Source organism: Siniperca chuatsi, linkage group LG20 (genome assembly GCF_020085105.1).
Source record: "Siniperca chuatsi isolate FFG_IHB_CAS linkage group LG20, ASM2008510v1, whole genome shotgun sequence".
NCBI lineage: Eukaryota > Metazoa > Chordata > Actinopteri > Centrarchiformes > Sinipercidae > Siniperca > Siniperca chuatsi.
The window spans coordinates 25,177,115-25,193,611 of NC_058061.1; the positions used below are offsets into that span (position 1 = coordinate 25,177,115).

General features: G+C 41.5%; 1 protein-coding gene across 3 annotated transcripts in view; it reads right to left on the bottom strand.

Annotated features, from left to right (window-relative positions):
* The window catches only part of LOC122867482 (signal transducer and activator of transcription 5B-like), a 66,743-nt gene that overhangs the window by 23,372 nt on the left and 26,874 nt on the right, over nt 1-16,497 (bottom strand). For all 3 annotated transcript variants that reach the window (XM_044178324.1, XM_044178325.1, XM_044178326.1), the window contains exons 4-9: nt 8,255-8,344; nt 7,841-8,018; nt 6,365-6,495; nt 2,287-2,438; nt 1,823-1,978; nt 226-340 (exon numbers count right to left, since the gene is read on the bottom strand). In XM_044178324.1, coding sequence (XP_044034259.1) covers nt 226-340; nt 1,823-1,978; nt 2,287-2,438; nt 6,365-6,495; nt 7,841-8,018; nt 8,255-8,344 — 822 coding nt within the window. The remainder of the gene's footprint in view (nt 1-225; nt 341-1,822; nt 1,979-2,286; nt 2,439-6,364; nt 6,496-7,840; nt 8,019-8,254; nt 8,345-16,497) is intronic.

The window sequence follows — 16,497 nt, forward strand, 5'->3', positions numbered from 1 at the left end:
TGGCATTATGAAATAAAAGTTACCTGAAATAAATAAAAGTAGACAGTTGAAAAACCTATTTATTTATTTATTTATTGAATTATATTGAATCATTTATATATTTATATTTACATGTATTTATATATTTAATTAATCATTTATTTCAGGAATTATTTCATAGACATATTTATTTATTTATGTATTTATTTACTTATTTAATGTTGACTAAAATGGCATTTCATAGACCTGAGGTGGGTTCATATGGACATTGAGCTTCCCTCCCACCAGAAGGCGCACTGTGGCTGCAAACTTAGTCTGGGTCTTTAACACCTGGGGCGGCTGCTTTTCAATGATGAAGGTACTGAAAAGAAAAGGGGACAATGAAATAATGGGTTAGTCAACATTTTCGCACACAAGAGGATCTGAGTTATCCAAAGGCAGTGATATTGATGAATGGACATTAGCTCAGTGTATGGATAAGAGATTCTGTCCATGAAAGCCAACAACATTATCAGTGAGAAGGCACAATATTGATGAAATCCTATACCCACAGAGAACGTGCTTCTTGCCATGAACACGGACACAGTTCTATTCCAGTTATACAAGGTATAAAAAGGGCTTGTAGTATTGGCCCCTCTATTCTATACTCCTTCAGCATACTCGACAAGATACAAACAATAAGCTGTCTCAAGTCCACAAAGCACATGTAGACTAGATAGGTAAAGACCCATGACCTCGAGCAGAACAGAATCATTTCTCCTCTTGAATCTGAAGCTCAACGTTTGGCCAGTTTCCTTTCCAGCACCCTAGCAAAAACTTTCCCATGGAGGTTGAGCAGTGTGATATAACCGGTAGAGCAGCCGGTAGAACAGCAAAAGCAACAACAGCATAGTGACACATTATATTGCTTGTGGACCAGTGAATGTCACTTACAATAATTTTAGATGAAAGTGAAAGCTATTCAGTTCATTATTTGATTAATATTTAAGCTACTTTAAATAGACCATTATTTAAGCATATTATGTTTTCAACAAGTGAATGTGAGGTTGTGATTGAGGTTGATATTTTCCAGGTTTGGAAAAAGCTCAGTGAAACTAAAAAGAATGCCTGTATTTGGATAAACTTGGAAAAATAAAACACAGTAATGCAGCATAAACCTGCACTGGTAGTTGAACTGAATGGGTCAACGCATATCAAATGACCTGGGTTGAACACAGATAAGACACTGCCCACCTTTGGCAGTCTCCTGATTAATTGATAGAGAAACAGAAAGTGAGCATGTTTGGGCAGGCTAGAGAGAGGGAGAGAGTAAGCATACAGAGAGAAGTGAAACTGAAACTTAACTTTATTCAGTAATTGCAGATATGGAACTACACTGCAGACAGAGTCTCTGATAAAAAGTGACAACTAGAGATTAGAGAGGCTGAATGCAAATCCTGTAGCCCTGCATAATATTTGTGTCTCCTGTATGAAAGGGGTAAAAATGGTCAACATCTGTGGATGCAAGGTACTTGAGAAGGACAAGACATCTACATGAACAATTTGGGGTTCAGTGTCTTGCCCAAGGACACTTCGACATGTGGGGATCGATCCGCCGACCTTCCGATTGGTGGATGACCCGTTCTACCACTAAGCCACAGTCACCCCCATAATAAGCCTAATCCAATTACACAAAGCACATGTAGACTGGATGGACAAACTCATACTCACAAGAGTAAAGACCTAGTCACTGTTGCACAATAAAGACAGAATCAGAATTGGATTGAGTCTCCTTTTCAGAACCCTGGCTTTTAAAAAGTGGTAACCTCCACACAACACTGAAGAGGTGAATTCTAGTTTTAACCTGGTAACCAGGGCGGAGATGATATCAGTGATGTCAGCGTTGAGTTTGCTCAGCAGCTCTTCCATAGGGCCTGGCAGAGGAAGCTGCTGGGTTAAGTGTTCACAGCGCCGGATCTGCTGCCGGTTCTGCCAGATCAGGTCAGCCAGCTTCTCACACCTGGTGGACAGGGAGAGGAGGTGGAGATACCACCACAGTGTGGTAACAGGTAAGAGGAGAAAATTAGGCTGGGTTCCTTTCTGCGAGTATATTATGCATTTATGTATGCATATAAATCCTATTTTTATAGATATATATGAATTATAATGTCTAATTAAAGTCAACACCTGAAAGAAAAAAAATCTACAAACTTTCCTCTATATCACAAAAAAGGTCATGCTTGAAGTAGATAAAAATATTTAATAAAAACTCCACCCTATAATATAATACGCCAGTTAAAATTATTAATAAGCATGTCCAGTATATACCAGGACTGGAGGACATCCAGTCCACCCTCATGAGGACCCCCGTTGCCAGCCAGCTGCTGCCTCCTTTTCCACTGGATGAGCTCCTCATCGAGGATCAGAGTCTGCTGCTTCCTCAGCAGGGTCAGGGTCTTCTGGTGTTGTTCTGACAGGTCCTGCCAACACACCACCAGCCACATGCTGAGAAACATTTACATATGTAACACTCAGTATGTTAACATACACACATTAGCGAGCACACATTAGGTTAACAAGAAAATGGACAGCATGTTTACGTACACTGTAGTTACCTGGTTACTGTAAAATCCACGTTTACATGCTGCTGTGTTTACTGCTGTGAACTGACTTAAAAGGGGATATTTACTACGCCTGTCACAAATGACCACATTTTGTATCAGACTTTTTTTGAAGCAATGGAGAGCAAATGAAAAGTGTGTTCTACTGTTGAATTTGGAATATTGGTTGAAGAGAAGACACTTTTGGAACTCCAAAGCAGCACTCATCCAGCACGAGGAAGGCTGTATGTGAGGAAATATTAACCAAACCAGTGACTTGAATACATTAAGAAAAATCAGTGTTGGCAAAACTTTTAAGTCCTTTGACTAGATTATCTGTACAAAGATTATTGAATAATAGTAATATTCTTCCTGGGAAACCAGGAGGACAAAGCTATCACTGAATTAGCCTCAAACAGATGGTTTAATATGTGTTTGTTTGTATGCTTGGGCAGGCTGACCCACCTTCCTGTGCAAATTGCCAAGATCTGCTCCAGCCTTGAACTACAAGGGCCACTGAGTTCGTGTCTGCACTAAAACTTTTCTCAATAAAATCACTTTCTAATTTATTCATGAGTGCTGAAGTCTGTCCTAGTTTAAGTAATGTACGCAAAAATAAAATGTATATTTTAAGTTATTTTTCTCATTCACTGATTTGTTATTCATTGAAGAAAGAAACTCCTGAACCAACCACAGCATTGTGTGGGAGTACATTTATTATTATGTCCAAACTAGAATTATACATTATGTGTAGAAGGACATGTGATTATAAAGTAATATGACCAGGAATTATACAAACGTCAGGGGTGTAATGTATTAAATTAAAATACATTAAAATTAAAAAATGAAGGAAATTTAATGAGACCGAAAGGAATTAATGAAGTAGGAGAATAGCAGATTATATAAAAAGGTACTCTGTGGAGTTCTTGACCACTATGGACACGCTTTTTTGATTGTTCTGCACATGTAGAAAATGATTCACATTCCTGCCAATGGTTTCACACTTTTCCACTGATGTACCGGTAGCGGTAAAGTGCTGAGAAACAAAGCAATGCAGCAACAAAGGCAGAGACTCCAAGCAAGTAAATGTGGATGAAACAATGCAGGTTTCAAACTGTTTGGCTTTGCAAATGTTTTATAAAGGAAGGAAATGCATTCAACACATTTTTTAGACATCAATGACACACATTGCTTTTAGAAATTTGATTTACAAGAAAACTCCACAGAGCCCATTTTTTGAATAAATGGTGGAAGATGATAAGAACCTACACTTAGCCTTCCTACCCAACAGAAATAATAATGTGCTAAAATAGATTTCAGCACTAATGTTTGAGCAGGAAAAGTTTGTCCATTTCTCTTCTTTTCAGTTATGAAACTTGGGCCCTATTTTCATGGCAGCCAATGCAATGACTAGCAGAAGACATGCTCTGACAGTTCAGTATTTTGTCATCATGCCTCACTGTGATTAGCTCAGCTGTTTCAGAGCTCTGAGACCAGTGATGTGATTGGCTGAGAGTGTATTTATTAATCAGCACACCCTCTGATCTATATTCCACTTCACTCCGCTATTTTGCACTTTGTGCTGTTGCACAAACATGAACTAAAAAATATTAAAATAGGTCAATTGCTGCGTTTCATTTTTACTTAAGTGAATTTTGGGGAAAAAATTAATACAATACACCGCGTTTCACTTTCATTATTCAATTCAATTTTATTTATATGGTGCCAATTCATAACAGAAGTTGTCTCATTGCACTTTTCCTATAGAGCAGATCTAGGGGGCACAATGCAAATTCCACTTAGAATTTTTTTAAGTAGTAATAATGTAATGGTAGTGGTAATATTAAGAAATTAATAATAAAAAAGATAGGAATGACAGCTATAAGAATAATAATGACAGTATTAGTAACAGAGCCAATAACAACAACTGTAATAGCAGTTGTCGAGCAGGAACACGGGGGCAGCAGGTGGCCCACAACCACAGATCCAGACTCTGCAGCTCTGGAGGCAGAAATACCTGATGAAAGCAACAGAAGGAGATAGGAGAGAAACGAGAAAGCACAAAACTATGGGAGAGAGAAGATTTGAGAAGTCAAGTTAGTAACATGCAATAATGGGATAAAAATGCATACAGATGGAGAGCAAGAGAAGGAGAGAGGAAAGAGGTGCATCATGGGAAGTCTTCCGACAGTCTAGGCCTATAGCAGGATAACTAAGGGATGGTTCAGGGCTCACCCAAGCCAACCCTAACTATAAGCTTTATCAAAGAGGAAAGTCTTAAGCCTACTCTTAAATGTGGAGATGGTGTCTGTCTCCCAAACCCAAACTGGGATCTGATTCCACAGGAGAGGAGCTTGATAACTGAAGGCTCTGGCTCCCATTCTACTTTTGGAGACTCTAGAACCAGAAATAACCCGGCATTCTGGGAGCGCAGTGTTCTAGTTGGGTAATATGGTATTATGAGCTTTTTAAGATATGATGGTGCCTGACCATTAAGAGCTTTGTAGGTGAGGAGAAGGATTTTAAATTCTATTCTGGATTTTACAGAGAGCCAGTTATAGTACCCTTGAAACCTGTACCTAACCCGTACCTAAACCCTAGATCTGTTTTGCCTTTCCACCGCAGACCGTACACTTAAATGTAGGCAGGGTTGTTACCAGGGCTTCGAGCATAACCCCCTTCAGGTTTCCAGCAGCTTGGAAACAACAGACAAGATTTTTGTGGCTTTGACTTGGTCTTGAGAAGCTGCAGCAGTTATTAACTGACATACTGTAACCTATATATTTACAGCCAGATTGACAACTTACTGCTGACCTTTCCTCTGCTCCGCTCACATTCATTGTCTGCCACTTGCTCTCTCTCACTCGCTCAACCACACACTCGCTACGCACACACATTACGCACTGAGCTACGCTACTCTTATAAAAACAAGAACACAATGGAGGACATCTAATGTTTTATGTTCTTTCTTCTCGGTATGTGGTTGTTTATCACAACAAGGAGACAGCTTTGTTTGAGAAAAGGCTGCAGGCAACTGGACAAACAACTGCTGAAAAAACAGGAGTGTGGGGAAAATCCTACATCAGACGACTCTAGTTACTCCGACCAATCTCTTGGTCTCTCTGACCAATCAGTGCTCTGCAGTGTTTTAACTCCACCTTTTAGTATCGGCTCAGCTCACTTGGAACCTCATCAGAGGGGTAGTGGAAAAAAAGGAATGGAGTGGTTCTATTGGGTATCGCGATATACCAGTACTGACAATAATCATGATATTTAAAAATGAATTATTAATATGTTAATAATACACATACAGTATGATAATATCGTGTAAATAATCCAGCGCCTCTTAAATAATTTCCTTTTCTTTCCGTTCTCACTTTGTCATAATAGGTGGCCGTAATGCACCTTAATGCTGGTTGCAACCCGCCATAAAATGTAAAAAAGAAGATGCAGTAACTAGCTAGCTTTTAGCTAGTTTTTAGCTAGCTAACTCCCCCCCCAAATTTTCTATAGATATCGCGATAGCATCATTATCGTGAATTCTTTTGGCCATGATAAGTGTGTAGTGAAAATCTGAAATCGTGACAGCCGTAATTGGTACCATCCACAACTTTTGCCAATGGTTCTAATATGTAACAAACTGAACTGGACTGCTTGGTGGCAACACAGCTTATGTGTCTATGTTGTAGTTCCTTGTCTGCCTGTACTATTGCATAGCTACAGTGTGTGTGTGTGTGTGTGTGTGTGTGTGCGCGCGTGTGTGTGTGTGTGTGTGTGTGAGAAATGGGTATGGCGTGTCTTCATACAAGCCTGTATTTCTGTAGTGTGCTGGCCTCTCTGGTGAGCCAGGCCTCCACAGTGGCCCTCTTGCTCTGTAGGGTGGTCTCCCGCTGGGTGCGCTCAGCTGGAGGCAGTGAAGACAGGCTGCTCAGCTGGGCTACGGAAGCAGGAGACAGGCAGGACATTACAAACACCAGTTACCACAATAAAACTGTTCACGTGGGTAAAGAAGGTAACTTTGGAACCAGCCCCTGACTGAAGGTCCTTTTCTACAAAGATGTGTGTGACTCAAACATCAGAAGCTAAATTTTAGGGTTTTATCCCATCTTCAGTTGGCTTTATTTGGTTCAAACAGGAGTGGAAAATTTGATTTTGTTACATTTTACCTTACATACATACAGTATCTCAAAAGTGAGTACACCCCTCACATTTTTGTAAATATTTTATTATATCTTTTCATGTGACAACACTGAAGAAATTACACTTTGCTACAATGTAAAGTAGTGAGTGTACAGCTTGTATAACAGTGGAAATTTGCAGTGCTCTCAAAATAACTCAACACACAGCCATTAATGTCCAAAGTGAAAATGTCCAAATTGGGCCCAAAGTGTCAATATTTTGTGTGGCCACAATCATTTTCCAGCACTGCCTTTACCCTCTTGGGCATGCAGTTCACCAGAGCTTCACAGGTTGTCAATGGAGTCCTCTTCCACTCCTCCATGATGACATCACAGAGCTGGTGGATGTTAGAGACCTTGCGCTCCTCCACCTTCCGTTTGAGGATGCCCCACAGATGCTCAATAGGGTTTAGGTCTGGAGACATGCTTGGCCAGTCCATCACCTTTACCCTGAGCTTCTTTAGCAAGGCAGTTGGCCGTCTTGGAGGTGTGTTTGGGGTCGTGATCATGTTCTTCTTATAGCCTATGCCATCTTTATGTAGAGCAACAATTCTTTTTTTCAGATCCTCTGAGAGTTCTTTGCCATGAGGTGCCATGTTGAACGTCCAGTGACCAGTATGAGAGAGTGAGAGCAGCTCCCCATTCACACCTGAGACCTTGTAACACTAACGAGTCACATGACACCAGGGAGAGAAAATGGCTAATTGGGCCCAATTTGGACATTTTCACTTAGGGGTATACTCACTTTTATGGCCAGCGGTTTAGACATTAATGGTTGTGTGTTGAGTTATTTTGAGGGGACTGCAAATTTACACTCACTACTTTACATTGTGGCAAAGTGTAATTTCGTCAGTGTTGTCACATGAAAAGATATAAAATATTTACAAAAATGTGAGGGGTGTACTCACTTCTGTGAGATACTGTTTTAGCCAATGAATGATCAGTGGGTTCTGTGCTGCTTAAGGTTAAAGGTGTATCTGAAGTATTACTGTATGTTGGGTAGAAGCTCATTTTTGGATTGGGAACATTTATTTAAATCAGCAGGTGCACTGAAAAAAATGTCTTGTGAATGTTTTAATGTTTGTATGTGTCCCTCATCCTTACCCTGGATGCGCAGGTTCTCCTGGTATTGGATGATGAAGTACTCCTGGCTGTGCTGCAGCTTTCTCAGTTCATTCTCAGTTTCCTGTGTTGCCAGGCGGAGCTCCTCAAAGGCCTGGTTGATCTGCTGGTGGCGCTGCGACAGGCTATCCATAGCCTGCCCCCCACTCCCACAGCTTGCCTATACACAACACATTTAAAAGGTCTAGATGTTGCTTTCTTTTTGTCCCTTCAGTTTGGTTCTACTAATGTCATTTTTGTTCGTGGATAATGGCCTAACCCAGCATTTTTTCATCGTCTTCCAGATGTGTAAATCTCAACCCTGCCAAAACCTGAGGAATGAACACTTTACACTGTATACCACATTCACAGGATTACTGCAAATGATGACACATCAACAATCCATTCAACACTTACATTTGTAGCCTCTTGAACCAGCCTCTGCTCTGAGTGCAGAATGTGTTTTATGCAGCGCACCAGTTCCAAAGGACAGCGGTCATAAGTGCTCTGCAGAGATAACACACACACAAACAAATGCAGACACACACACCAATCATTAATAAGATCCAGTAGTTAAATCCAATACCATGCCAACAATTTGGCAAATATTAGAGCCAGAGCTCTTTCTGTCCAGCTAACTTTCATGTCTCTGCTCTTAATAGTGAGACTGGGTTTTTTTGTTATTGTTACATCTCTCAGTGTGAAAATAACTTTCATTGTGGTCAGTGTTTCCCATACATAGGCTCTACTTGGGTGGCCTGCCAAGGTAGATTAAGACCCGCCCAGGTACATAAAATCTGAATTCCAAATTTGTTTTCAATCAATTGTCATTTCATAATTCACACAGACCAGCGGACCTTCGGCATAGGCGCAGCATTTTTTTTGTGCCCGCTACAACGTGCAGACGGTCCATCTGAATGGAAAATAAATTAGTTGACTAACAAGTTAAACTAGCCCTACAAGTAGAAACCAGTACATAATATCACTGATGAGAGTGAACCAACTAACAGTTACCAGTCATTCCATTATAATGCCGAGTCGGAACTGGTCGTTGACTAATGCACAATGATAAGCACTGATAATACGATGTTCATCACACTAATTGAGTGCCAAACAGCTAGTTAGTTAGCGAATAAGTAAAAGAAGACTGTCGCTTAAGTACTATGCCTGTGTTATAAATGTTAATTTTCTATACACTGCAACCATAACATGCAAGTGTTTGCGCGGCCGCCCATTTAACATTACCGTATGCACCGCTGCCATCGTCATCAGGTTATTGGCCCTGAGCAGTGGAAAATAAATCAGTAACATAGCAATAGTAGTTAGTTGGTCAAAGGTGAAAGTTGAAATGAATTGACTGAAAAGACTGCTTTGTGCTTTAAAAAGCATAAAGACGGTAGAGAAAAGTTGAATACAAGCATAAATGTCCTTAAAGAGCATAATGTTTTGACACTTTAATGGTTTCTGTAGCTGAACGTATGCAGAAGTAGTAGTCAACTGAAAAATGTACAGAAGAATAATTAAGCATCTGTTAGCTTTTGGGACTTGAAAATATAGCTTATTCCAGGGCACCACGGTAAGGCCCTGTTACTGTCTGGGGGCTTATATTTTGAAAATATTAGTATGTGTGTGTGAAGGTTTGACATAATTTTTTTTCATGCATGCTAACAATTCTGCCACCAAACACCCCTGCATGCTTGAAAAAGGAGAGAGGTCTTAACTGTTAAAAAGATTTTAACAGTAATACACCAATCAAAAACTGCTGCAGGTGTAATCAATCATCCAAGTGTTACTGTATTTAGAACCTGAAACATTTGGATTTGAAATACTGTTTTTCTTACAGTAACTTTTTGTCCAGATGAGTCAGAAGTCAAAACGCATACCCTACGGTCATGTGGCATGCGCATTGACCACTCAGCCACTGAGTGCTCCACCTGCTTTATAGGAAAAGTGCAATGAGATAACCTCTGTTATGAATTAGCGCTAATTTGAATAAAACTGAATTGAATTCATTAACCAAATGGCACAGTCCCTTGTGTTTCTGTATGTTGGACCTGAAAATCCTGAGTCATTGTTGGGCACAATCGGTGATAACCCACATAGAAACCTGCTGAGGTACTGGAGTTTTCAAAACTAAAACTGTAAGTTGTATCGCTAAACTTTTTCCTACTGTGAGCGTCACAAGACTTTACTGAAGATGTAGATACGTCATTTGTGTGGATCAAGTTAAAAGGGCTCTCTTGTTGCTCTGAGGTAGAAAATACAAAAACTGTAAGTCATGTTGTAGAAAAGGTTTCAGTCGTAGTCATCTGGACACTGTTTTCAGAATCAAGACGTTTCGGCTCCCATCCGGAAGTCATTCTCAATTGTGAAAAAATTGGACGGGAACTGGAAATTTAAACTACTCTGAGTTACATAAGCCCTGCCCTCAGGAAGGAATCTGCCTGAGTATCTGTAAATAGCTAGTTTCACCTGAAACTGACCTAATAGTTTCAAGATGGCCCAGTAATCAGGCCTATTGTTCTCTGGCTGCATCTACTTCATCACTGCTAAGTGCCTGATTAGCATGTGATAGGCGTGACCAAGGTGATAATACACTCTGATAGACTTTGGGCAGATTAAATCTCAGACCACCATTTCTGTTCAAAGAGGGTTCTCTTTCTTCACAAAAATGGCTTCCTTGACGCCTGCTCAAACCAACTCTTCTCTCTACTAAGAATCTTCACCTCGCTGTCTTCAAATGTGTGGTTTGTAGCTTTTAAATGCAAATGCACGGCGCTCTGTAATCCTGAGTTAGCGTGTCGCCTGTGCTGATAAAGTCTTTTGTGAAGTGGCTGTTTGGTTTCGCCTATGTACCGTTCTTTTGCAGTTTTCCTCACTGCACTGAATGGAGTAGACAACATTGCTCTGTTTCTGTGTGGGTAACCTGTCCTTAGGGTGAACGAGTTTCTGTCTTAAAGTGTTGCCTGGTTTAAAGAAGACAGGAACATCGTGCTGTCTAAAGATCCTTTGTAGTTTTTCAGACAGTCCAGACACATAAGGAATGGAGACACCGTTCCTTCTTGGTTCAGTTACACTTTTGTCCTGTTTTTGGCTCTTTTAACTTTGTTGATAGCCCAAGTAGGATAACCACAGGCTGAGAGTGCATTCTGGACATGCCTTTCCTCTTTCTTCTTACCCTCTGAGCCTGTGGGCACTTCTTTGGCTCTGTGCTGTAATGTCCGGATTACACCCAGCTTGTGCTGTAGTGGATGGTGTGAGTCAAAGAGCAGGTATTGATCCGTATGTGTTGGTTTCCTGTACACTTCTATCTGGAGCTTTCCGTCCTCTCCTCTGAGAGTAGAACAATCAAGAAAGGCCAAGCGGTTCTCTTTTGCATCCTCACGCGTGAACTTGATGTTGGGGTCCACAGTACTGATATGCTCTGAGAACGCTTCCAAGTCTTGTTTCTTGATTTTCACAAAGGTGTCATCCACGTAACGGTACCAATGACTTGGTGGTGTGCCCGGAACGAGGGTAATGCCTTCTTCTCAAACTGTTCCATGTACAGGTTGGCCACAATGGGAGAGACCGGAGAGCCCATAGCACAACCGTGAATCTGTCTGTAGAAGTGTCCCCGAATTGGAAGTAGGTTGTGTTGAGACAGATGTCTAATAGTTTACATATGTGTTCAGGTGTAAGCTTGGTCCTTTGCTGCAAGGTGGAGTCCTCCTGCAGTCTTCTCATCACCGCTGACACTGCTTCTGAGGTTGGGATGCAAGTGAACAAGGACACTACATCATAAGAAACCATAACGTCATCTGGGTCCAACTGGAGATGTTTCACTTTGTCCACAAATTTCTGTGTGTTTTCCACATGATGTACTGTGTTCCCCACCAACGGAGCCAAGATTGTAGTCAAATGTTTGGCTATGTTGTATGTGATGGAATCTGTGCTGCACACGATGGGTCTGAGTGGAACATTCTCTTTGTGAATTTTGGGAAGGCCATAGATGCATGGAATGGCTTCCCAGGGTATAGTCTGTAGTACAGAGGCCTGTCTATCACCTCCTCCTTCTCAAGCTTCTGTAGACAGTCTATAACCTTCTTCTTGTAGCCATTGGTTGGATCTCTTTTAAGTTTTTGATATGTGGTTGTGTCTTCAAGAAGGTTGTTGACCTTGGTTTCATAATCGGCTGTGTTCAGAATCACAGTGCAGCGACCCTTGTCTGCTGGTAGAATGTTTATGCTGTGATCCTTCTGCAGTGCTGAGAGTGCCCTCCTCTCTTCGGATGTAATGTTGGAAGGAGGTGGTTTGGCACTCTTTAATGTTGCAGTGACACGTAGCCTCAGGTCTGCAGCCTCTGCTTCAGTCATCTTGTTCTTCCTAATGGCTGTTTCGGTGGCTGTGATGTAGTCCACTGTAGGGATGTGGTTGGATGTAACTGAAAAGTTGAGCCCTTTGGAGAGCACATCTTTTTCTGCCTGTGTCAGGATGCGGTCTGAACGTCTTGATTCTGAAAACAGTGTCCAGATGACTACGACTGAAACCTTTTCTACGATAGAACACTCCTGGACGAATGAGGGACTACACCGTCTTATTTTGAAGAATTTTGGGCAGAAAACCGTGGATCTGGTTCGGGAACTCAAAACACAGCCAGGAAATTAGCAGACCACAGGAACCATCTCCGCTTTAATCTAAGATGCAGGCAGAGCAAGATTATTCCCAAGAGCCTACAGATTAAACCACCAGTAAAAGGACACAGAGCAGAGAAGATTTGGAGAAGAAACCTGACCCAGATGCTTAGTGAAAGGATCAGGAAAACAACTTAAGAATAGACAATTTGAAGAACAGAATAGAATTTTTGCAGAAGAAGTTATCAAGCATTGTCCCAGAAGAAATCCTCAAGAGAGTGATGGACTTTACACAGGTAGCACAGGGTGCACAACATAGGAAGAGCAAGGAGCGGCAAATTAAGAAATTTAACATCCTTTTGAATAAGAAGAATCTAGGAAAGGACCAGCACAACAGGAGATCAGGGACTGAACAAAGTGAGACATGTATTAACAGAAACAATTGGATCAAAAACTTATCAGACCGCATCCTGACACAGGCAGAAAAAGATGTGCTCTCCAAAGGGCTCAACTTTTCAGTTACATCCAACCACATCCCTACAGTGGACTACATCACAGCCACCAAACAGCCATTAGGAAGAACAAGATGACTGAAGCAGAGGCTGCAGACCTGAGGCTACGTGTCACTGCAACATTAAAGAGTGCCAAACCACCTCCTTCCAACATTACATCCGAAGAGAGGAGGGCACTCTCAGCACTGCAGAAGGATCACAGCATAAACATTCTACCAGCAGACAAGGGTCGCTGCACTGTGATTCTGAACACAGCCGATTATGAAACCAAGGTCAACAACCTTCTTGAAGACACAACCACATATCAAAAACTTAAAAGAGATCCAACCAATGGCTACAAGAAGAAGGTTATAGACTGTCTACAGAAGCTTGAGAAGGAGGAGGTGATAGACAGGCCTCTGTACTACAGACTATACCCTGGGGAAGCCATTCCATGCATCTATGGCCTTCCCAAAATTCACAAAGAGAATGTTCCACTCAGACCCATCGTGTGCAGCACAGATTCCATCACATACAACATAGCCAAACATTTGACTACAATCTTGGCTCCGTTGGTGGGGAACACAGTACATCATGTGGAAAACACACAGAAATTTGTGGACAAAGTGAAACATCTCCAGTTGGACCCAGATGACGTTATGGTTTCTTATGATGTAGTGTCCTTGTTCACTTGCATCCCAACCTCAGAAGCAGTGTCAGCGGTGATGAGAAGACTGCAGGAGGACTCCACCTTGCAGCAAAGGACCAAGCTTACACCTGAACACATATGTAAACTATTAGACATCTGTCTCAACACAACCTACTTCCAATTCCGGGGACACTTCTACAGACAGATTCACGGTTGTGCTATGGGCTCTCCGGTCTCTCCCATTGTGGCCAACCTGTACATGGAACAGTTTGAGAAGAAGGCATTACCCTCGTTCCCGGGCACACCACCAAGTCATTGGTACCGTTACGTGGATGACACCTTTGTGAAAATCAAGAAACAAGACTTGGAAGCGTTCTCAGAGCATATCAGTACTGTGGACCCCAACATCAAGTTCACGCGTGAGGATGCAAAAGAGAACCGCTTGGCCTTTCTTGATTGTTCTACTCTCAGAGGAGAGGACGGAAAGCTCCAGATAGAAGTGTACAGGAAACCAACACATACGGATCAATACCTGCTCTTTGACTCACACCATCCACTACAGCACAAGCTGGGTGTAATCCGGACATTACAGCACAGAGCCAAAGAAGTGCCCACAGGCTCAGAGGGTAAGAAGAAAGAGGAAAGGCATGTCCAGAATGCACTCTCAGCCTGTGGTTATCCTACTTGGGCTATCAACAAAGTTAAAAGAGCCAAAAACAGGACAAAAGTGTAACTGAACCAAGAAGGAACGGTGTCTCCATTCCTTATGTGTCTGGACTGTCTGAAAAACTACAAAGGATCTTTAGACAGCACGATGTTCCTGTCTTCTTTAAACCAGGCAACACTTTAAGACAGAAACTCGTTCACCCTAAGGACAGGTTACCCACACAGAAACAGAGCAATGTTGTCTACTCCATTCAGTGCAGTGAGGAAAACTGCAAAGAACGGTACATAGGCGAAACCAAACAGCCACTTCACAAAAGACTTTATCAGCACAGACGACACGCTAACTCAGGATTACAGAGCGCCGTGCATTTGCATTTAAAAGCTACAAACCACACATTTGAAGACAGCGAGGTGAAGATTCTTAGTAGAGAGAAGAGTTGGTTTGAACGGGGCGTCAAGGAAGCCATTTTTGTGAAGAAAGAGAACCCCTCTTTGAACAGAAATGGTGGTCTGAGATTTAATCTGCCCAAAGTCTATCAGAGTGTATTATCACCTTGGTCACGCCTATCACATGCTAATCAGGCACTTAGCAGTGATGAAGTAGATGCAGCCAGAGAACAATAGGCCTGATTACTGGGCCATCTTGAAACTATTAGGTCAGTTTCAGGTGAAACTAGCTATTTACAGATACTCAGGCAGATTCCTTCCTGAGGGCAGGGCTTATGTAACTCAGAGTAGTTTAAATTTCCAGTTCCCGTCCAATTTTTTCACAATTGAGAATGACTTCCGGATGGGAGCCGAAACGTCTTGATTCTGAAAACAGTGTCCAGATGACTACGACTGAAACCTTTTCTACGATAGAACACTCCTGGACGAATGAGGGACTACACCGTCGTAAGTCATGTTGTTTAAACAGTTACAAAATGTTTGGATATATATGTACATATCATGTATATACACATATACTGTACATACATACTGTAGGTAGCGGTCAGTAGAGTGACCTCTCTCAGTGGACTGCTGGATGAGAGTAAAATATATGCCAACCCAGAAATGACTGGAGCCCTAGAGAACATGAGACAAGTCAACTTGGACGACATGTCGTCTCTTATTCAAATCAAGCAAACATTGAGCAGACGTGACATTTTTACTAAACTATTGTTTACCATAACACAGAAGGATTGCCATCTCATGTCCATGACATCAAGAGCCATCATGAACGGTCTTGCAGATGTTTTGTGTTTCACAGAAACGCACCTACAAGGCTCCTTTGTTGCAGAGTCTCTATTTAGAGGGCTATATGTTCAAAAGCAACAGACACCTGTCCTACACAAATGTTCCACAAATGGCCATTAGAGGTGGTGGTGGAGTTGCTGTTTGTGTGAAAAACCACTTTTATGTTCGTGAAAAACAGTATGTACATAATGTAACCGACTTTGAGTTTTTGGCTTTAAGTTTGAAACCCGAATGAGTGCATTGACTGCAGCTGTATACAGACCTCCAGACTACAGAGTGAGATGTGTCAAACCTGGGAAGCCTTTTGGACTCATTGAATATCATGGCTTGTCACCCCATCATTATCTGTGGCCATTTCAATGAGAATTTCTTATCCAACGCAAGTAAGCCAATACTTGAGCTGTTTCAGTCTAGAGGATATGCGCAACTCATCACTGTTGCAACCACAGAGAAGAACACACTGCTGGACTTCATTTTCATCTCTCAACCACAGCATTGTCTCCATTCTGGTGTAATGAAAACCTACAGTTATCACAACCCTGTATACTGTGTAATGTCCTCTAACAGTTCATGGCGAAGTTTTAAAGATAAAGAAAAATACAAAGGACTGTTTCATCCTGTGTAGTGTACACATAGTGGACACTACATAGTTATGACGTCCCAATCTACCGCACATCGTGAAAGACAGCAAGCTATGATTGGTCTTGGACTTGACAAAAATATGGAGATGTGGAGTCTGAACCCACCATAATATTTTCTGCGCAGAGATTAAGAAAATTATTTATTAGAACTTTGTGTAAAAGTACATCATAACAGTTTGTTTTAATAAAGCATCCCACAATGGAGTAGACTGAGACAGATTGAGAAGAACAATGGTGTGCAAAACATGTAATAACAGTCTGACTTAAAAGACTAAATTATTTAAACGTGCAATAATGAAATCAGAGTATATATATATATATGACTATGTTTACTGAGAACAATGTAGAGAACTGACAGACCACT